The 23,869-nt window shown below is 42.6% G+C and overlaps 1 protein-coding gene across 1 annotated transcript; it reads left to right on the top strand.

The window, feature by feature from the left end:
• Window positions 1–12,243: 12,243 nt before the first annotated feature.
• LOC133913211 (uncharacterized) lies at window positions 12,244–22,731 on the top strand. Its single transcript, XM_062356289.1, has 4 exons — window positions 12,244–12,465; window positions 14,610–14,968; window positions 16,325–16,367; window positions 22,030–22,731. Exons 1-4 carry the CDS (start codon window positions 12,345–12,347, stop codon window positions 22,473–22,475), a joined length of 969 nt encoding a protein of 322 aa, XP_062212273.1. The 5' UTR covers window positions 12,244–12,344; the 3' UTR covers window positions 22,476–22,731.
• The last annotated feature ends 1,138 nt before the right edge of the window (window positions 22,732–23,869 follow it).

The raw sequence follows: 23,869 nt of genomic DNA, 5'->3' as shown, positions 1-23,869 counted from the left end.
TCAATCGTGCTTCTGTATTTAGGGTTTTTGGTCTTAGGGCTAGGGATCATGGTGATTAAGTGCAAAATTAGAACTAATGTACAAAGGCTTAGAGAAGTAGATGTTGTTCCTCTTGTACTTGGAGACACTTGTTCCACTGAAGCTATCATTGAAATGCTTCAACACGAATAGTTTCAGGTCGTCGAGATCGTTCACCCTACCCCAGTCTGGACTCTGATCCAAGAGATTTCACTTGTAAATCACACTGCTATAGGTAAAGTGCCATGCACTATGGAACATGTTAACCATGGTGCCAAGCATGTGCAACTCACCATTTGATTCAACGAAGCTATGATGGCTGAGTTGCGCATGTGGCAACAGTGATGGTATCAGCTTCATAGTCAGGATTGCATCGGTGTCAATGTTATTGCAAATGGAGATCTCTCTGGGGCAGTCGAGTGCCAAGAAGCTCTCTTTGTAGTGTACGACAGAGTCCACAGAGCCTTCTAGGTTGGTGTTGAGCAGCGTCCACGTACTGTTGACCCCAATTCGGTAGAACGAGACCTCTATGGACCACATGAGCATGGCCATGGCCATCCACTCTCGACTTTGGGTGTTAGGCAATGCGAAGAGAATGATCTCATTGAAGAACACATGCTTCATCTTGTCTAACATGATGGCACTTGCACCAACCGTGTTACCTTAGTCATCATCAGGATATAGCACCCACCGATTGTCCACTTTAGACACGCGTGTCGAGGAAGACACTGTTGTGATGTGCTTGTCGATCGGTGGGAGCTGGACGCGAGTGGCAGTGAAAGGGTTCAGTAGTGTCACGGATGCAGACTCGTCCATCAGGGCCAGCCACCCACACAACAAGCCACACGTCACCTTGCCATGCATGTCCAGGAGCGACAAGGAGAATGCCTCATTCTCCAAGATGTTGTAAAAGTAATATTGTATGAGTCATGGCCGAAAAGGAGTAGCAGGAGTGGTGTGAAGATTGCAAATGGCATGGCATCGTGTCACGGGGTGTAGACGGATTAAAAGGAGGTCGCATCATGACCGGAGCTGAGACGCTTCCCGATGGACTCATGGAGCTCTAATGGGGGGCCAGAGCTCCAACATGGCTTGATATTCTCGAAGGAGGCTGCTCAGCTGTCATGGATACCATACAACTCTCACACAACAAACGGTGAGTAATAGAGTGCACAGTGTTTATGAAATAGGAAACAAACTAATTTATATCACTAAAGTTGGAAACTAACACTAATTAAGGAAAAAGTAACAAAACCCACTCTTATTACTCAATTTCATTTTCTTTTCCTTCCGTTGCATGCACTAGACGTGTAAATTCTGGTATTTTGGACGTAGAGATTGAGAATTGTTCCCGCCAAGGCAGATTGTGTGGCATGATTTTGGAAAGATAATTATAGAAGGGAAGATAGCACAATATGGGGATCCTCCTTTGTGGCATTATGGAAAGAGATTGAGAAAAGGGAATAGAGCACATGGGACCCTTCTCTGCATGGCATTATGCTAACATTGGCAACTGAGTTGGATATAGATGGAAGGAAATAATGGTGTATTAATAGTTTTTAATGCCGATGATGCCTATTAATTGCAGGTTTCCAAATTGATTGGAGGTGGCTCTTTGGAATGGAGTGCAATGACATTGGAGCAATCTATGCCTTTAGATCAATCAATGGTGAATGGTCAAGATCAAAAGTTTTCATACCAACTCATGCTTTTATAGATGGAGACTTGTGACAGGGCTCTCATGGATAGGACAAACAGTCACCGAGTCATCATCCTGACCAAAAGAGAGCACATTGAAATCGTAATCTAACATGGTATCTTCATCAGAGGATGCATGGAACTCCGTGAAGCGAGATTCATCCTCTGAAGTCTCCTTCTCTATATTGACAATTATTCGGTAGGGAGAGCTACCAGAAGTTGAGGCCACAGTCGTAGTTGGGTTTTTCGACCTATTAGTTATAAGATCATGTGAGTGATCATCTTGACCATCAAACCCTGAGACTTGATGGTCAAAATTCACCATTGAAGATAAAGTAATTTCTGTCAATTTTTCAGGCCATCGAAGATGTGTGTCTAGATCCCTTAGGGTCTCGGTGAATTCTCTCATGTTCTAAATCTTGAAGCTATTTGTTGGATGAATATATTCATGACTTGAATCTGTTATGGATTTTAATATGTTGTTTATGCTTCTATCCAATTAGGCTTGTTTCATATTACTTATCAAGCTTTTGGCTTGTCTTGGTCCTCTCTTGGCTCAATCGATCTTCCCCTGGACGTACCCCTTATTTCTAGTAAATCCTTTAACTATAAATTCTTAAATCCTAATCAGCGGTGAATCCTAAAACATCGGACCAGTGACACCCTAAGAGGGGGTGTCGGGGAGGGGGTGAATTAGAGATTCTAAAAACTATTCTGGCACGGGTCACTCCTCTCACTCACAACACTTGGACCGCTCCACAAACTAGGTTGAAGGGTCTCGCAAGACTCCCTACTGAAAAGCCATCTAGATGTCGGCAAACACCAAGAGTAACAAGTGTGGATAACTCACTTATCCAATTCTAGGTGTTGATGATAACGAGACATTAGAAAAAAAAACCATGTTCATGTGTGAGTAGCCATCTGACCAACCTTGGAACGTACTAGTAAGAACGAAGTATTCGAAATTCCTCATGGCTCAAAGGGAAAACCCAAATTTTTCCTAGTAGCCAACACCAAAACTAGGGTGTAATGCTTTTAACGTTTTGGAATGAATGTATTTGTTTTTGTTTTAGTGAATATTCTTAATATTTGTAGAGAAAAAAATAATATATAAGGTGTGTATACATGCAACTAGTATTATTGGAATTTTAAAGTTTTTTCTTTGTATTTATTTTGGAACAAACATTCCAAGAAGTTGTGGTACTATAATCATTTCTATACATTTGATACCAGAAATTCCAAAAGGTCATGGGATTCAAATATATGTGTAAATATAAAACTAATGTCAACCCCATACAAGTGCCATTATATACGTATCATTGGAGAGAATAATTCTATAACAAGGCCAAACCAATGTCAATCCCATACCTTTATACATAATGTGACTCAAAGAAGATCCCCATCCATCTCTACAACTGTGTCGCGCTTGTCGTTGGCGAGTGATGTGGTTGTCTGACTCCGACCAGAGAGGGGAAAGGGTCGATTGGAGGAGGCGGCATAGACGGGCTAGGATGCTGGGCCGGCGGCGGTGAGGAAAACCTAGAGATCAGCGGTTGCAAGGGCATAATGGCCACAAGAACTGCCCCTAGGGTCTGTCGTGAGCGGCACCGGTGACCGAGCGTTATATATGATGGCATTTGTTGGTAATTTACACCAACTCGAGGCTGACTGTGGTAAACGCAACCCACAGAAGCCACAAAAGCCTATTTAAGCTTGCTTCTCTATTGCAGTTCAATTTTAGCTTTTTGGAGGGGACACCCCATGATGGGGGCGTGACCAATCATCTGAAAAGTATTATGATTAGTTAATTTGGTGGAGCCTCAACATTGATGATCCAATGGCTCTAACCAGAATAGATCAAGAACCCTCACAACCACTACACCACTACTCTGTGATCATCAACCGTGCCAAGACACGGTTGACCTCACCAAGAAGGTCTACAAGCAAATCGAGAATACAAGTAAGAACATTTAGATGCAATCTGAATATTGTTTATTATCAATGATGTACTTGAGTTGGGGTTCTACAAACTGATATACGATAAAACTATCTAAAACAGAATAATCTAAGTAAAACTCGAGTCTAAACTATGACGACTACGGTATATATAAGGGGCGTGAGAAGGTCGACCTAGGGTTATGCAGCTATGAATAGAGGTGTACACAACCTGAACTCCAACCCTGGCACGACTAAGCTATAAGGAATATTTGATCGAGACTAGATCCATTGAAAAGGGCTTGTCATAAGCTTTTTAGTAAGTCCAAGATCACCTCAATCGGACATCGTATGCGAGAGTTCTGCCTGTTTTATTAATGTGATGTCATAGGACTTCAAGTAGAATTTGGAGTTTGACTAGAGCTTGACTTTGAGTCCGAGCTGACTTGGCCTTTGAGTGATGATGTTCAGGTAAGGTTGTTGTGCTTCTTCCATGTTCCTAAGCAACAAAATAACACAAAACAACATAAAAACTTAGTAGTATTTTATTTTTTACTAAGAATGTATGAATAATGAGGAACGAGTTCACCTTGTGTGTATCCAAAGGAGGCATATTCTCATCATAATCCCCTTCTTTACAACAAAAATCGTCCTTGGTTTGCAAATAGCATTATCTTGACCATAAACTTCTACACAAAGTAAAATGTGCAAGGAACTCTCATTATATATATCGTAAGTTCTTTAGCGAACAATTGTAATTCTCTATGAAACGATTGTACATGATCATAATTTTCATAGCAGACAATATTGTTATAATGTATGCATGTGTCACTTCTTGTTCCCCTTCTTTAAAAGAAGTGATATTGTATGGCATCCTGTTATTAATTTGCATCTTTTGTACAAAGAAAGTTGAAGCAAAGGTTATGGTGTATGGTAGCAGCTAGCAATGGTCCCTTTCTTAAGAACTTTTCTGTATATTGCAAATGGAACTAAAAAAACTTGACATGACATTAATGGTGCTACTGCAGTCCTCTAAATGATCATTTTGTGGCGCAATCATAGAAGGTTTCAGATTTGAACAAATATAAATTTGATGTATCATGTACTCTAATTTATCATTATATTTGCCAATAACATGAAAAGTATTTTTTAACAGGCATGTCAAATCAAAATTAAGTGTTAGATTCTCCTCAAAACTATTCAATTACAAAGAAAATCAAATTCAATATAACCTAAAGTGTTTAGACAAGATGGTAATTTCAGCTCTTCTTTCTCACTAGCAATGCATTGAACATATTTAATTTCAGAATAAGTATTCATTTGTAAAACAGAATTAACATGTTCAGACACATGTTGTGGTTGTGATATAAGTGAAGCTTTACTACACAACTCTTCCTTATCACAAAGAACAACAAGCAAATCATCATGTGACAAAGGTGAATTAGTAATATGGTCCATTAATGGTTGCTCTACCATAGCAAGGGTAGTGGGCAATGTTAGCATATCAAAATAATCCTCACCTTGTGTGAGTATATCACCTTTTTCATCACCTTTGTTCTCTTTCTCAGCTGATATAGGTGCATTATCTTCTGTACTTGAAGCATGCATGGAACAACAACTTGCTCCTCTTTCTCTTTGCTCTTCTTCTCATCATCCATCACTTTATTGATTTTATTTTCCTGCAAAAGGTTAGCAATAGCAGGAGACAAAGAGCTAGATATATCCTCAATTGAAACTAAGGTATTTTTGTATTTCAAAGTATAGCATGATAGCTCATTATCATAAATTTCAGCAATGCCAGATTTAGTGGTAAACATAACACACCCTCGTTGATTTTCAGTTTCGTGCTCATGCTCTTTTCTCTCATTTTTAGCTATTTCTTTTTCACATTTTACAATAGGGTTTAGGCACTGCAATTTCTAATGCAAATCATGTTTAAAAGAGGGTGGAACAAATTTGTTACACATAGCAATTTTTAAAGCATTCCATATAGTAGACGTTAATCCGTCGATTCATACTCTATTTCACCAGATGATTGCAAAGTCTTTAAATTCACTAGTGGCTTGCTTAACTCTATTCACTTTATGAACCAAATGAGCATTAAACTTCTGTTTGACCGTCATCTCCCAATCTAAATACTTTTTAACATCGTAAGCACTCGCAAAAGATGGTATAGTAAATTTAACCTTAACAAATTGATCATCATTAACATGTGGGTTATATTACTGAAAATTATTACCTCTCATACCTTGACGATTGAAGTTCAATCAGTTCTGTTGTCGTGTATTAAAGACGTCTTATTCTTGCCTCAAAATTTCATCATCCGCAACAGACTCCTCTTGCTCATGGGTTGCACTATGAGGATCCTCACGACCATTGTTTGGTGGTTGATTACCCAACCTATCAAAGCGTGTATTGAGCATCATAATACTATCATTGTGTCATTGCAATGCAGTATTTGTTTCTACAAGCTTCTTATCAATGTCGTCATTAATAGCATGGCGGCGCTCATCCAACACCATTATGAGTTCTTCCCTCAAAATACACTCTTGTGCATCTAATGCTTCACCTGTTATGGTTCGTAGCAAACAGGAGACAACAAATATATATTATCCCTATCGGCTACTAGGTGGTGTCGCACATGCTCAAGCGTCTTACCATGTTCTTGCAAGTGTTCTTACCAATCACAATAGTTGGAACAACTGGTGGCTTATTCGTGATACCTTATTGGGTACGAATGAGGTAGTTACAAGGACAGAACTGTTTTGATCAAAAGAAGGTGAAGCTCAGACAAGAAATCTTTAGTAGTAAGGAATAGCAATAATTGAAATTAGATTAGCAAAGCTGAATAAAAGTCTACGGTACTCGTCACAATTATTGGCCTAGACACGTTCCTAGAACTAGCTCTAGCAAGCCAAAAATAGAATAGACACAAGTACAATGGAACAAAATTCACAATGCAGACTGAATTCTCTTTCTTTTTTTCTGATTATTTTTTAGCACTTTTTGCTTCTTGCTTTCTTTTATATCTTCTTTTGCACTTTTTGCTTCTTGCTTCTTTTTTTCGAATGTGACACAGACTCAAAACTCTTCTACTACCTTTTTTAGGTCTAATGAGGTGAGTGGGATACAAACTTTTTTTCAGAGAGCAGGGGTATAAAGGTAATAAAAAGATACTATCTCTGTCTCTGTCTCTCTCTCTGAACTTTGGCTTCTTCTGTTTCGGCTATCGAATTTCTACTTGGACTTTGTCTGGAAGACTCAATATGATGGAAGTGTGTGGGTGTCCGAGAGCAACAAGAAACAGGTAGACTTCAACTAGGTTGTAAAGGCTAATCCAAGTAGGTGGATGAATTCGACTAGATGGTTGAACCCGAGTAGGTGGTCGAACATGATTGGTTGTAACACCTAAATTTTTAATTTTCTCAATAGTTTAAAATTTTGCTAGAATTTATTTGGAGTTTTAGATTTTATGTAAATTAGGAGGGAAATTAATTTCTAAATTTAAATAAAATTTCATAGGTTACATTAATGTTTGATGCATTTATGCTGCAGTAGTTCCACTAGGTTTTCATGTGTGGAAAATATTTGTAAAATTTTGCTAGTAGGCGTTCGTTTAAAAGAGCTTTGTGAAAATAGTTTAAAAGTAAAAAGAAAAGCCTTTTCCTAATTCCTAAACCCAACGGGGCCAAATCCTACCTAAGACCCAGCCCAAAACCCCTCTCCTCTTCTCTCAACCGGCCCGAGCCACCTCTCCCTCCCTCACCCCTCTTGGGACGAGGCCCAGCCATTCCCTACATGCTCCTAGTGAGCCAAGCCCACCCGGCAAGGCCACGCCTCAAGACGAACCACTCTCTCTATCTGCAGGCCCAGCTCAAGCCACGTCGAGCCGAGCCGCCCCGGCTCATCCCCTACCTCCGATCGCTCGCCTCCTCGTTCCTGCACCACCGTCGTTGCCATTTCCAATCGGAGTTGCCTCCTTTCGCTTCCCCGCCTGAGCATCGAACCGCCGCACACACACACCCTTTTCCCTCCCTTTCCCCTCTTCAATCATGCAAAACAGTCACCCATTGCCGTTTTTGGCCACACGGATTTAGCTCCGGCATTGAAGTCCGATCGGGCCATTCGCCTCACTCTCTCCCTTTCCCTCTATATATGCTACACCACCGAGTTCGCAGCCCTCTTGTGCACCCCATCCATCCTTTCCCGCCTCTTCTTCTCTCTCGGTTTGCCGTCACCATTGTCTCCGGTGAGTAATGTGCCGCCGCTGCCATTTTGCACCACCGCTACCATTTTGCACCGTCATGTCGTCTCTAGTATAGCAAACCACCCTTCCGGCTTCGCAGGAAACCTCAGAGGTCGTCTCGTGTGGTTGTGTCTTTGTTTGGCCACCGGAACCCCCTCCCTGACGCGCTTCGGTCATCTCCACCTCCCGTCCTTGTTGCCCGGCTGCCTCATCATCGCCCTGGCATCAACTCCGCTCGGGGTGTGTTCGTCGGCTTATCCTATCTCTCTTCCACAGCTCGTCGGAGAAGCCCAGTCGCTGGAGCCCCATTCTGGAAAACTCCGGCCACCCTCCGCTGCATAGCTCCATAGCCGACCGCTCTGGTCCACCGTGGACCTATGGAACGAAGCCTCTTCTCGGTTCATGGGCATATAGACCCGATCCACACCCCTTTTTCCCTTTTAAAATATTTCACTTTGATAAGACGTCAACATCAGTAAGCCTTGCATTATATATAGTTTTCAGTATAAAAGTAAACATTAAAATTTTGTAATTTTGCAGAAAAGCCCCTAGAACTTCTAACGCTCATAACTTTTTGCTTGTAGTTCCGATTTAGGTGATCTTTACGCTTAAATTCTCGTATCGATATGTAAAATCTTTTTATAGGGTTTTTACCAAGTTTCCTTACTATTTGGTGTATTGTTATTATGTTTGTTTGTGTGCTCATGTAGACGAATTAGTTCAGGAGCAGTTCAGAAATTTCCAGGAAGAAGACTTTGAAGGACTCATGCATCACTTTGATGAAGGCAAGTGTCTTGATCATGTTGGAAACCCAGTTTTCATTCAAAGTTAGATTTAGAAAACATGCATGTTGTTTTTGTGATGAATTGAAGTAGTTTAGCAAACACTAGCAACCGATGTAGGTTTCCTCAATAGATGTTTATTCACAATAACATGATTATACTGCTTAGCCATGCTTTTAGATGATCATGTAGTAAGTAGATGATGAATCATGAGTTACAGGATAAAAGATGAGATAGAAAGTATGTCATGATAAATGATGTTGTAAATGGTTTTAGCAACAAGGAATCTTGGGTTTGGGCAAGAAGGTATTGATGGCTGATCCAGTGGATGTGTTCCAGGAATGGTTAAATTTTGGATGGATATTCTAGTGATTACTCTTGTTGGTTAGTTGGCGGTCTTGTCCATACCATAATAAGAACCAGTTTGTGGAGCGACCACCCATGACAACAATACAACTACGAGACCTATATGATACAACTTGGTTAAGTAATTAGATGTTCTCCTAGTATTATATGAGCTAGACAGTTGTGTAGAGAAGGAAGGGGTACTTCCCGATTCTATCTGGCACAAGAGGGAGCTTCTGGGGTGGAGGGTTACTCCAATTATGTATGGTGGTGAAACCTTAGTGGGCAAGTACCTATTGAGAGACTCTTTGGAAAAGCCTCGTAGTGATCTCTTGGTGCACACCTCGAAAGTGTGAAGATACCGACGGGTACCAGCAAAATAGTTGGTCACGACTCGTGGGTAAAGTATACAAACTCTGCAAAGTGTCAAACTGAATATTTAGCCGTGCTCACGGTTACGAGCGTGATGAACCCTCGTATGATTAGTTGGGTGGATGTTTTCCATGGTTGAGAAATGGTTGAATTCTCATATGTTAAAGGAGATATGTTGCACATCTTTCCTTTTGTAAAACTACTTTTCTGTAGCTTTAGGATAAAACTGGCTTTTATGCAAATTGAATCATAGAGGATAGGAAATATTAGTTTAAGCCTCCATGTCATATTTTCCCCCACTTGCTGAGTATTGGAAATACTCACGCTTGCTTTTCAGATGGTGAAGCCTATGAAGAATATCTTGAAGTCGGTGCAGAGTTCTAGGACTATGGAGCTTTCGGTCGACTACCTTTGGAGTGGGCACTGCGCTGTGTTTCTTTTCTGTTGCTGTGTAATTTTCTTTAGACCTGTGTGGTCATTTTGTAATAATAACGTTGTAATAATGATCACTGTGTCTGTTATGCACTAAGGACGTCACTATATGTATGTATAAACTGATCCTGGTATATATATAGTTTACATTTGGTTTTAGTCTTAAAACCGGGTATGACACTAGTGGTCAAACCCGAGTAGATGGTCGAACATGACTAGTGGTCGAACCTGAGTTGGTAGTCGAACCCGACTAGTGGTTGAACCCGAGTTGACAGTTGAACCCAAATTGATGGTTGAACCCGGCTAGTGGTCGAAGCGACAGGTGACACAATCTTGGTTATAGTAGACAAGGGCAAGTCGAGATACACAACAGCAAAGACTTGACACTAGAAACTAGAATATAATAACTCAACCAGCAATAATAACACCAACGATAAGCTCAAACTCAACAATGTGAAAACTAAAATAAAAATTGCGATATGTGCAAAGTGGTTTGGACAACGGAAAAACTAAGATCTAAATCTTTTTTGTGAGGAAATTTTCTGGAATCTAGGTAATGGAACATGACAAAACAAATGGGATAGACGAGATTACCTAACGGGCAACTGAGGCTCTGATACCACTTAATGGGGGCATGACCAATCTTCTGAAAGGTAATATAATAAGTTGATTTGGTAGAGTTTCGACGCTGATAACCTAAAGGCTTTGATCAGAATAAATCGAGAACCCTCGTAACCACTACACCACTGCTCCGTGGTTATCAACCGTGTCAAGATACAGTTGACCTCGCCAAGAAGGCTTTTCCTGCAAGCGAATCGAGAACACAAGCAATAATAGGTAGATACAATCTGAATATTGCTGATTACCAATGAAGTACTCGAGTTAGGGTTCTACAAACCGATATATAGTGAAACTGTCTAAAACAGAATAATTTAAGCAAAACTCGAGTCTAAACTACAATGACTGCTGTGTGTGTGTGTATATATAGTCGGGACGTGAGGAGGTCGACCTAGGGTTGTGTAGCCGTGGATAGATGTGTACAAAAATGGACTCCAACTCGACATGATTACAAGACCCGACAAGGCTCAAAATGGCGATACAATACCTTATTTCATCGACTCTAATTAAGCTATAAGGGATATTTGGTTGATACCAGATTCATTGGAAAAGGCTCATCATAAGCTTTCCAACAAGTCTAAGATCACCTCAATTGGATTTTGTATGCGAGAGTTATGCCCATTTTATTGACGTGATATCCTAGGACTCTGAGAAGAATCTGGAGTTCGACTAGAGCTGGACTTTGAGTCCGAATAGACTTGGTTTCGAGTGATGATGTCCACATAAGGTTGTGGTGCTTCTCCTATATTCCTAAATAACAAAAAAAAACACAAAACCTAGTAGTATCCTATTCTTTACGAAGAAAGTATGAATAATGAGAAACGAGTTCACCTTATGTGTATGCAAAGAAGCTATGTCCTCATTACCCTAACTCCTGAGAAGTGTCTTGAAAAGCAGCTCGCTTGGTTGGGCTTACAACTTCTGGGGCGAGAAGTTGGAGATAAATCTAACCAAATAATTACAAAATATATATGCTTACTGTTTTGAAAAATTACATATCTAGACTCATGTCGTCTGTTAGAAGGGCAATAGGAGACATGTCGCCCATTGGAAGAGCGATGTCACCCTTTCAACGGCGACAAGATCTATCAGCTCGACTAGGATGCCATAGTGGCTACCACGTCCACTTATCGCATGATGGAAAGGTGACAGATAGATGTCGCCTTTTCAAAACATGACAGGAGCCTCTGCACTGCTTGGGGCCCACGGAAAAGTTATCATTTTTTGGATGGGTGACAACTTTTCCTGTATAATAGGTGTGTTGATCATCTCAGAATTACAATGCTCATTTATACCTCTAGCAAACAGAGTGAGTGTGAGAGTGAGAGGAGAGTGGAGGGGAGGGAGGCAAAGCCATATCAAAATACATCTATGATGAAGGTAAATATTCTATTTTAGTTTTTTATAAACAAAATAAGTTAGCTATTAAATCTAGTTTTGACATATGTTAGGTATCAGATATAGTATTTTAAGAAACATTAGTTATTTGTTATATTATGTTATAATAGATGTTTAACTTGACCAGTCAAATTACCGGCTTCTCCTCTCATATGATTAATCCACAACGATTATAATTTAAAATCAATCCTTGTTTTATTTTAAAAAAATGACCTATCACTTGTTACAACCTGTCGCGCATTAAACACACAACAAGTAGCCAGTCCTATCCACGGTCTAACGGGTGGGTGGCAGAGTTCAACTTTTTAAAGATATACATATATTTATAATTTTTTATTTAAAAAATATATACTAAAAAATAAAAAAATCGCTTTAGCGATGGCAGCACCGCAGCAGATTAACTAAGCCCGCAAAGTAACTAGAAATGCTCGCATAAAAGAAGGCACCGACCCATCGCTCCCCCGAAATCGGATAGAATCGAGCGCCGCCGCCGGAGCGGGATGGCGAGCGGCAGCAACGGCGAGCCGAGCATGGCGCCGCAGCCGAACCGCTGGTACGATCTCCGGCTGGGCTCCTCGTGCCGCGACCCCTCCCCCACCGCCAAGTTCTGCACCCTCCGCTGTAAGCGCCCCTCCTCCCCTTTCGTTCTCTGTTTCTCAACTCACGAATCGCTTCAGCGACTCGTCAGGCTTGCGCGCCCGGCGTACGCCGCCGTAGCGTAAGATCCGCATCGGCGACGTTTGGAGCTTTGGTTAGCCCCATGGGAGGTAGGGATGTTTTGACACGGTGCGGGAGTCGTGGCGTGTAATTCGTGGTCTAGAACTAGTTGAATTAGCCGCGGCAGCCTGTTCTGGTACCGACGATTGGATTGTGATTACATCATTAAGCACAGCGCTCTGCCTTCTTTTGAATGTCTTATTTTCAGTCATCTTTCTAGGATACCTGCTGTAAATTGGTTTTGTTCTGCTATTCGTTTGGTTGATCAGGTAGCAATTGTTATGCCCTAAAATTATGAAAGTTTGATAACGATAGAGAAACAGGTATTTGAAAGAGTTCGACTCACATTTTGAATTATTTTGCCTAATAGTTTGGTAGTTTTTATGTACTCCTGGCAGATATTATGGAATCAGACTTCTGTTGCTTATTATTTTTATCAAACTGTTGATTATATTCAATTTCGCCCCTTCAGTTTAGATTTGGTCACTTGGTATTAGAGAACAACAATTTCAGAAAAGCCACTGTGAGATGAATAATTGACAGATAATTTGAAAAAAGCATGATAGACAAGCAATAATAAACAATAACAAACTGTCTTGTGTTTCTTGATCCTTCTTTTATGCAAGCATTTCTAGTTATTTTGCGGTCTTAGTATTTCTCCTCTTAGTTGGCTTATGGCTTATACATTTTGGCCATCAGATTTCACAAATCATGATCATCATTAATTAGGGCTCTCTTTCAAAAGGGAGAGTGTGATATCATGGAGTCACCTGAGTCAGCAAATTTGTGGCTTGAAGTCAGGATTTTCCTCAAGCCTGAATGCCCGAGTCCTTCATGTGATTATTAAGAATTTAATTTATCTCAATTGAACAAGGGTTGGCTTTACAGTTTGCACAAAGTAGTTTAGGGGACATTATTGAGCTTATTGAGGGCCAACGTGGTCTATGCCTCATTTTAGTGTTGTAATCCCTTGGAGAAAGTATGGGACATTATTTCCTATAGCTACTAGAAAATAGAAATGACCATTTGTTTCTTATGCAATTCATCTTCCTGTGAATGATGGCCCTTCTTAATTTTTGTGCAAGCTTTGCTGCTGATGGGGCATTTTACTGGCTCCGTGAACCTTTTTTTACTTGAAATGATTTGAACTGAAAAAGGTCTACTTAGTAGGTTCTTCACTTGACATCCTTTTTGTGTTGATAATACTAGGCTGTGGAACCTTTTTACTATTGAGTTTTTCATTAGTCTCCAAAATTAACTTGTTGATCATCCAAAAGAATTGAAAGTCAAAACTGATCTTTCCCAAACTGTTAGAAATAATCTTTCTTATGGGGTGTTTGCGTGAGAGGGGGATTTCTCTAGGAATTAAGTTTCAGTTCAAATTTGAGCTATAAGGATTTGGATACAAATCTCCTGAATCCAAAGAGGCTCAACTTTTTTTTTCTTCTTCCCCTTGATGGCTTGGAAAGGCTGCCATGGCTGACCTAAGTAAATTGGTCTCCTGGGCAATGCTTATTGTTCTCTAGACCAGTGCTTAACTAGCCAAATCGCTTCAATGAAAGCCCAACGTAAGCAGCTTTCTGTTGGATGCTTTCTAGCATTTCCTTCCTTGTAATAGTCCATTTTTTGACAATTGAGTTCAACATCGCACAATTTTTTTTGGGCAGAAAGACATGCTATAAAACATATGTAATGAATTGATCCATGCACACTGATCTTATACCCTTCTTCATGTTTATCTGCGTATTCAGCTATTGGCTAATGCCTGAGGCATTAGGGTCTACTTTTTGTTATCTAGATGCTAATAAAGATAATGATACTTTTTGTTATTTCTTTTCATGCATTGTATGCTGAGATTCCTACTACAAAAGTTATCACAGTGGGCATAATTGACTTGGAATCAACCAAAGCTAGTTTTCACATACCATCCAGTAGTCCAACTGCGTACTCTTTGTGATCTGTTAAAGCTTGTGTGTCCTTATTCTTTTATGTTATAAGTAAAAATTCAGGTTCTACACTAAATCATTTTCTTATCTTTGAGTTGACAGATGAATTTAAGCCAGCATCAATTGATAAGACTCAAGCTGGGTCTCTGCAGAGTACTAAAGATAACCGAGTTACTGTGGAATTCCATAATAATCAGCCTGGCAAGCCAAAGGTGACATTTGAAGGAAGCCAAGAAGAGTACAAGGACAATGATGGTGTCTTGTTTTTTGACGGTGAGACCTTTCACCTGGAGAGGTTACATCGGGCTGTCAAGAGATTAAGGCATGTCCGAGTTCCAGGAGAGTTTGCAGCAGCTAATTTGGCAGCTACAACTACTGGAATGGGTGTAGAGTCTCATTCTCCTCCATTAGCGAAAGTTGGCAAGAGGCAGATGAGCAAACCTGCTGTTCACTCAGTTCCTGTAAGTTCTGTTACCATTTTAGATGCCCTAGATAAGAGTTTGTCATTGTTCTTTCTTTTGTTAGCTTTTCACTTTTCGATTCAGCAAGAAGAGAACAACTGAGATATAATATTGAATAGTAAGTATGAGGACTTCTAATAGGTACTATTTAAACTACCAAACACTATAATGCGTAATATCTCTGCCGAGAGGTTTTTGTTATCATTGATCAATCATCTCTATGTACTTCAACAATCTTCATCAATAGTATCTTAAACCGGATAGATTACTGGAAATTTGGAATGTTGTAAAGCGTGCTACCCGATTATCTTCATTGTAAAGGTGAAAGGTTTGACAAGGAATTGTGAATCACAAGTTATATGTCGGCCTAACTTAAAATCTAATCAGTTCAAAAGTTTATTGAGTTCAATGTACTGCCAGCATGCCCTGGAGCTTCACAAGATTAGTGTTATATTGGTGGCATACAAAGTAATGAAGATTTGATTTGATTTTTTTTTATTTTTTTAGTGGTGTACAAAAACATTGGTCTTTGATATTCAAACCCAAATCTTCCTGATTGCTGTGCTTTAGCATGCCCTTCTAATTTTCTTTAAACATTAAATAAACTTGTAATTTAGAAGTCAAAACATTAGATAGCATGTATGGTTAGCCCTGACCACTACAAAGGTTTATTTGGCAAAATATGGTAGTTGACTCCATTCTGTTTCTTAAGATGTGGATCTTGGTAACTTGGTAAAAATGACAGTTGAGCTACCCTACTTTCTGCAAAGACTTTAACTTTAGTTGGGATGTGAAACTTGACTTGCCCCTTGGCAAGAGACTCCTGATGGGGACATTTTTAGGACCATTACTTGTCTACTTGGTGGTTGTGGGTATCTCTAGCTCCAAAAATTCATGGAGTTGGAGTTGGAGTTGTGGGTACACCGGGGGTGTTTAGATGAGCCATCTTGTTTTTATTTTAGATTAAACATATATGCTTAAACTACTTTATTTTAGTATACAAACTTCAGATCTGAGGTGGAGCTGGGAGCTGGAGCCTTGCCAAATAGGGCCACATTGTCTCAATCATTATGCACAGTTTTTTTTAAAATTTTTTTAGGTGCCTGCTTTTGGTTAATTTAAAAGTTTCTCATATCATTTCAAACTTACTCTGTCATGTATGTGATAGGTTAAATTCCTCTGAAAATGTATGTTTAGTCAAATTTATCAGTTGATGAAGATTTTGATATGCTCACAAAAGCATTGTATGGAACTTGGCCTACATTCATGATCTGGCCTTATATAGAGTCAATTCAAGTTTTATGTTTCAAGAGATTCTATTAATCATAATTCTGACCTTTGATAATGACTGTGCAGGTTGAGATTGAGCGCATTGACATAGGTGAACCTGAAAATCCAGGTAATATCACTCCGTGGGAAATAAATCTTATGAGACACTCTAGCTTTTAGACCCTTTTCTTGGACCTTCAAATGATGACACAAGACTGATTGAAGGGATGATTGATTTATTCTACATGTGTCATGTGGTTGGAAGGGTCAAGAAGGGTCTATAGTTGAGAGGTCCTCGTAGAATTTTCTTTTGGCTGTATGTGTGTCAATAACTCATTTAGTTTCTTAGCCAGCTTTGATATTAGTGGTTGATTACATCTGCATGATTTAGTTAAATCTGACACCTGGTGCTAGTTATACCCTTCATCTTAGGTAGGTGAGAAAGGGGCAAGCTGGGGGTTGTTCCTCTCCCACTGTATATACAGACCCTAATATTTTTGAGGGGGGTCTCAACTTAGGGTTTCCTCATTGTTGTGCCCCCTTGCTATAGACCCGGAGGAGGGAGCCACTATAGTTGATCATCCCTCATGGATCAGCTGCCCGGATTGGTCAATTGGGTGGCGATGGTTGTGGTTTTTGGAGAGGGCAGGGTGAATTGTGTGCGAGAAAGTGAGAGGATAAGGTAGGAGACTATGTATAGTGTGGGCCAAAGGGGTAACAATGGGTGGGATTGGTGTTTTGAATGTGGGATATGATGTAGTAGAGGGAATGAATTATTTTCTTCTGGCTATAATAAAATGTTATTTGACAATTATTTTCGTCACAATGTAACCATCATGCGACTACCTAGAGTTTCAACCTTGGCCGCTATACTGGTGATGGAGTTTGTGACCCCTATGTTACATTTTGAGGATGAGTTTAATTACTATTTCGCTGGAAGGGTGTAATGTTGTAGCATGGAACTAAGCATGCATAGTAAGAAGGAACCTGGCAGTGGCAAGGAGATAGATTTCCATATGTTTAGTTTCCTATTGTTAGCTTAATTATTTGCAATATCTATTAGCTTCCATATTATTAGGTAATTCCCATTAGTTGTCCAAGACCCCTCTTTATGAGCGGGATTTAATGACTTAAATCAAGAAGCGATGAAAAGAAGAAAAGATGTCCAATATTCTTCTCTCTAGCCGTCTCTCCTCTTGTTTTCTTGTTCCACTTGTCCTTTGATGCAATTAAAGGAGGTCATGACGTATTAGGAGGCTATCGTTAGATGATCTTGGAACACTTGACAACTCTAGAGACAAGATGTGGCATAAAACAAGATTCATCAAGGAAGAAATCTGCTTCGTTGAAGATCCTTAGCAACAAGAAGCATTAGGCCTTCAAGATTGGATGAATGTAGTTGTGCACAAGTGAGACTTGATTGCATTGGCTCCACCAACTCTTGTCTCGCCATATGAAGCTTGTCACACGTCTAGGTCTTCACAAATACCAGTTGTGACGGGCATCGCTAGGTGTTTAATTGAATATCAAGTCAATGAGCTATCTTCAAGAGGATCAACGTGATGCTAACCTCGAGTATCATGTTGACTACATATTTACTGCCGATGCGTGACAATCTAGGTTTAAGAACCCTGCTTGGCACCTGGTTGGAGTTTGCCACCCCCTATACTCAAGGACGATATGTTTCACTGGGAATGGTGAAGGTAGGTTTGCATGGGAATAGTAGTAACGGCACACAATTGCTGCAATGAAACATGATACATTTATATCAATATTAGTTTGTAATTTTGTTGGCTTTAGTACTTTCGATATCTAGATATATTCCATCCTAGGTGTTAAAGTGATCAATTAACATGGCGCTAGGACGTTAGCATTGTGCCAGTGTTAAGGTAAGCACTTATGCCATAATTAGGTGACCAATAGGGAATGAAACGAGAGTGGAATGGTAGAAGGACAAATCCAACCTCCTTGCCTCGATGTTGCGAAGGGTGTAGGGCAAGTTGCTGCTACGCTAATGGTGGTACAACACTGGGCATTAGCATCGTCTATATTTCTGACAGTTTTGGAACTTTTTTTTTGCGATTACAAGGACGACTCGTACACACACCACATTTGAACTTGATCGAGGGCTAGTGCCATTGTGTTAGTCTAAAGGTGGCTTGGGCAGCGTGGGTTGCCTGTCTTTCACTGCCTTAATTTTATTTTCCTCTTACTTTTCCTTTAGTCTAAGCAGGTCGTCATCCTTTCCCCTCATTAGGTAGGTCACCACTGTCGCCCATGATCTCCATCATCATCCCTCTCTGTCTTGATGGCCTACCAAGAAACTCATCACGGATGCATAGAAGCTCTAGTCGCACAACATTAGGTCACTAAATACATGCTATTCTAGAATTCGCAGGCATACTAGTGCCATGTTTCCCTCAATACCATATTTAAATACTTGATGATTTTCCAAGAGATGAAAGAATATTAGTGTCGGTGTATCAGGAACCGGGGGTTCCCGAATCCCGAGGCCAGGCCAGTCATCCGCCACATGGCGCTATCCCGCGAGGTCTCTCCTGTAGGATGAGAAAAGGTCAAGTCCCGGGAGAAGGTGCTCGAGGCCACAGTCGGTGGCCCCCGAGTACCCCAGTTCCCCGATGATCCACGGAATCCAAGTACCGGGAAGAAAGTACTCGGGGAGGTGTACGGTCACCCCCGAGCACCCTAGTCCCCCGACGATCAGGAAAGCTAAGTTCCGGGAGAGAGTGCTCGGGGCTGCGTGCGGCAGCCCCCGAGCACTCGGTTCCCCGAGGATCCGTACAAGAGTGCTCGGGGCTGCATGCGGCAGCCCCCGAGCACTCGGTTCCCCGAGGGTCCGTACAAGAGTGCTCGGGTAGGTGAACAGTACCCCCGAGCACTCGGCACCCCGAGGACAAGGAAAGGCATTCTCGGGAGAGTACTCAGGGATGTGAACAGTACCCCCCGAGCACTCGGTACCCCGACGACCCAGAAAGACCCCCGAGGGGCCTACCGGTGAGGTGTCAATCAGTCAAAGGCCCGATGCCACATTTAATGAGCGTGCGTGGCCTGTCGCCTCCAACTGCTCCCGCAGCGCTCAGCGTCAGTTCCTGCCATGTTTTGGCAGAGAGGCGTGGAGTTATTAATTGCACGGGTCCCGTCCCGTGCCATCCGGCTTGTCTCGGGATAACGTCGTAAGGACCAAGGCGTTCCGTCTGCCGCGCTGCTGTGGCAGGGGAACAAGACAGGGCAAGCACGCTGGGTTGCTCTGCGGCTGCTCGGTGGGCCCTCTCCACGGCGTCCGTTGCCAGGGCATTTATGGTGACGGATGACCGGGCGTGCAATGCATTTTCCACCCCCGGTCACTTCGCCCAGAGGAAATGATGATGCTCTTTCCATTTATGGCGTCTCGGAACTCGTGCCCCCTCCTTCCGTTCGGGGTATGTCGTGGCCGGCGGGTACTTAAAGCAGCCGGCGGTACAGAAGCAAGAGAGGCAAAAAAAAAAAGAAGAGACGAAGAATAGAAAAACAGGGACCAAGTGAAGAACACAGCGCAAGAGAGCACTGTGAGGAAGGCTGAGCCCAGTCCCAGCCGAAGAACAAGGAGCCTCAAGCTCTTAGATAGACCAACATCCTTGTAACCCGCAAGATCCTTGAGGGACTTCCTCAGGAAGTTATAGCATCCATACAGGAGTAGGGTATTACGCCTCCGTGCGGTCCGAACCTGTCTAAATTCTGGTGTATTTACTTCTTCTTGCACTAGGTCAACACCTCCACCACCGGCCGTTGCATTCATTTCCATTTATTTCTCCGACGAACTTATTCAGGATCATCCCCCCGGTCGAATCTCTAAAGAGAGGTCTCTCGGGATCCCTACGACTGGAGTTAATTCTCCGACAATTAGATATGGTTTTATAGGAGTATTAAGGTTGTTATGGTTTTTCTCCTTGCCTTATGTTCCATTCTAGAGGCATAGATAGTTATCCATTAAAATTGAGGAAAAAGTCCATTTTTGATCCCTCAACTATCGAGTTGGTTTAAAAATCATCCCTCATCTCAAAACCCAGAAATCTTAAGTCCTCTAACTTCTAAAACCGTTCGCTATCCATCCCTCTGGCCATTTTATGGTGGTTTTGCACATATGGTGTATCTGAATCGGATCTAACATGAACATGCACGTTGACTGGGTGCGCCATGTTAGATAAAGAGGCTCATGTGGCTAAGACGTTAGCGCCTCCAGTCGGGTTCTCCATGCCTCCTTCGCAGCAAGCAGCAGTAGGGGCATGCGGACTCACATGACAGCAAGGACAGCGTGGGCTCGAGGGCGGCAACCTGCAAGAGATGCGGTGCGGCCATGGGGTAGCGGCGTGGTGAATCTTCCACGCAGCAGGGCTTCAACACGGCGGTGCCTCATGCCAATCTTCGCTCTTCCATGGTGGGCGGAGGCCCATAGTAGGGATGACGGGTGGCATCTGCGCCTAACTGATCTTCCATGGGCGGTGGCCAGCAGCTCTGGGGGTGCACGCGGCAAATGGGCTCAGTGGGCGGCGACCGTAGGACTTGGTGTGGTAGGGACAAATCGAAGGTGAGGCTTCAATCAGTAGAGCTTCCCATCGGTGAGACTTGGTGAACACGACCGGCAGCGAAATCGAACGGCGATGAAACGCATCAGGGCTTCGGCTTTGCGTCTCCCTTCGATCGATCTCCTTGATGGCAAAGCTTTCGCGGAACACCTTGTGGGTGCACCGGCCCGCTCTCCTCTACTTTGTCTCGCCAGTGCGCCGCGTCGCCGTTCTCCTCGGCCCAGTCAAATCTCGATGAGCTATTTCGCCTCGAGCTCGCCTCGATCTCCTCCGCCCCGCTCCAATTTGGCCATTTAGTCGTTGTGCCGCCACCCCACCGGAGCTCCTCCACTCCGAGGCTCGGCGAAGGTCGCCGGTCCAACCGGGGCGAGGTCCGGCTCACCTCGATGAGGGGATTCACTCCCCGCATCGAGGTGGTGCTCGTGCGCCCTTCGGTTCGGCCGAAAATGCATCGTAGCGTTGTCGGCCTCGTAGCCCATTCTCCCTCCCCTCTAGCCACCGTGGGCAGCTCCACTCGAGCCACTCCGCCGTCGGCAAGCCTTAGAAATTGACTTCCCGCATCGAGGCGATGCTCATGCGCTCGCCGTTTTGAACCAAGATGCGCCGGAGCGCCATCTCCACCGTTGGCTCGAGCCCTCGCCGCCGCGCACGGTCACTCAACCTCCGCACATGGGAACGGTCGCTCGACCTCCGCGCGTTGCGGAGGAGCGGGAGGATCAGGAGGTAGGCGGTGAGGTCGTAGGTGGGCACACCGGTCTTGCTCGTGGAGCAGTGCGTCGACGAGCGTGATGCGCACGGAGGAGGCCAAGTCATGCACCTGCTGCAGCGCGTCCAACATGAGTCACGGGACGAGCGGGACCACGGCATCACGGAAGCCATGAGCGCGAGGAGGCGGAAGGTGAAGTGGAGAAGAAGAAGAGGCTGACAGGTGGACCCAATATGGGAGTGGCTAAGTCAGCATGATCAGGCCACGCGGGATGCAAGTCAGCAGCGCCACATGTGCTTCACTCTGAAACAGGTCAATGGACGAGTTCCGGGCGGTTTTAAATATTAGGGGATGAAAGATTTATGGTATTGGAGTTGAATGATGAAAATTAAACCAACTCGATAGTTGAGGGACGAAAAATAGACTTTTTTCTAAAATTAATGAGTAAGAAGATATATTTATTGCTCAGAAGAGTATGCTCATTGCTCATATGCCCATTGCAGGCCCAAGATACAATAACAAGAGCACCGCATATCAACCTGTTACCACAAACCCATTTGCCGTTTCACCTGATCCAGATGATCAAGAGGAGAACCTAGACATACTTGGTGGTGATGATGATAATGGCTCACCGAATAACATGGCCTCGGGTCAAGGGATGTCTGTTCGTGGTTTTGACATCAACTCACCAAATCAGAACGACATAGATGATGAAATTGCTGATGTAGATGTAAATGATGAAGCTGATGAGGGGCTCAATGCAGCTGAGGCACTGCGAGCTCAAGTGAATGCAGAAGGGCAGCAGGGGGAGCAGGATAGCTCTAGCTCTAGCGGGAGCAGCAGTAGCAGCAGCAGCAGTGGGAGCGGTAGCGGAAGTGGGAGCAGCAGCAGTGGTACTGATGGCAGTGATGGTGATTCAGCCAGCTCCGGAGGTGATGTTGATATATGAGCTTAATAGTTCTTTCAGCGTATGCTTTGATTCACAATTTTTCATTCTTACTAAAAGGAGTTGTAAGATTTGCATATGTTTGACTAACATTGCACAAGTGACTATCGAGTTACTGCCATTGTGAACTATGGGGCTACCAAGTGTTTCCTCGATTTGTGATTAGGTCGGTTATATGTTTGCTAGACCTGGCTTGGAAACATAGAATTTGTAAGCAGATCTGTACAACTATGTGGTTACGTGATATTGTTGTTGTCAACCTGAATGTTATAATTCTTCTTGTGAAATGAAAAAAAAAGAGAAAGGAAAAAAAGAGAGATAATGGCAAGGGAAGCGTGATGGGATTATTATTATTATTATCATCATTTATTGGAGACAGATATTTTCTCCATTTTGAAGCACTGGACTGTATTTATGCTGATAGTCTGGCTTCACACACAGCGCTGGTACCTTTTCTGGCAGAAATAACTGCATGCTTCATTCGATCATACTATTATTTTTTTCTTTGGTGAACAAGTTGCCTTGTGGAAGTGTAACTATCTTTTACATCATTGCAGTCATGTTCTTGTAATCTTGTTAGCCATAGTGCTACCTATGCTTACCCATTCCTGTTATTGCACATATCATGTGGCCCCTGACAAATCATTCGTTACAAGGCAGGCTCTTCATGAAAATATTCTGGCTTTGCAAGTCCATTTGTGCAGTTGTGCTCTATCCCTCTTATCCTAGGGCACAGAAGTGCTTTTTTAGATGGATCAATGGACCATCTAGTTTGGAGCAGGCTACATGTGTACAGATCAATGCAAATATTATCCGAGACTTTTCTTAAAATGCTTGCTGCTGCTTCGTAAATTGTGAGATATACGATAGATGCAAAAGTATTTACGTCATAAAACGCTGCCATATATTGGACGGAAAAGCGGACACTTATTTGTGGATGCATCGTTGCCGGCAACAGTGGCTGAACAGTCCAATTTACGCCATGGCAGGCACGACCTGCCACCCTATCCTATATATCGACTGACGTGAGGCAAGCTGCCGCAACTGCATCAAACGACTGTAAGTACTCTCTTCTAATAACAATATACATATATGAACAGAAAGCATGATCCAGTTCATATCGAAAGCGAGTTGATCTGTGTGAAGCCCCAAGGTCCCATTTGTTTTGTCAGCGACTCGGATGATGATATATGGCACATGTTTTCTTTTCTTATACAGAGCCGCTGAATTATTAAGGACAACCCATGGGTGGCGACAGCCCCTCTGCCACCAGAAGCATGGTGCCACCACCCGTGAGCAGTGGCGGGCACAACATTCTTACAATGGTTATACATAGCTAAAAAATTTGTTTCATAACCATAAATATTTTTACAATGACAAGATCTAAGTTCGTATTG

Source organism: Phragmites australis, chromosome 1 (assembly GCF_958298935.1).
Source record: "Phragmites australis chromosome 1, lpPhrAust1.1, whole genome shotgun sequence".
Lineage (NCBI taxonomy): Eukaryota > Viridiplantae > Streptophyta > Magnoliopsida > Poales > Poaceae > Phragmites > Phragmites australis.
Note: the sequence above shows the minus strand (reverse complement) of the source record. Positions and strands in the feature narration are given on the sequence as shown.

Excerpts from the sequence above, each read along its gene's own strand:
- LOC133913211 (XM_062356289.1), top strand. The coding sequence starts at position 12,345 with ATGGCGAGCGGCAGCAACGGCGAGCCGAGCATGGCGCCGCAGCCGAAC. Across the intron at positions 12,466-14,609 it reads CAAGTTCTGCACCCTCCGCT|ATGAATTTAAGCCAGCATCA; the intron begins GTAAGCGCCCCT and ends TTGAGTTGACAG. Across the intron at positions 16,368-22,029 it reads AGGTGAACCTGAAAATCCAG|GCCCAAGATACAATAACAAG; the intron begins GTAATATCACTC and ends TGCCCATTGCAG.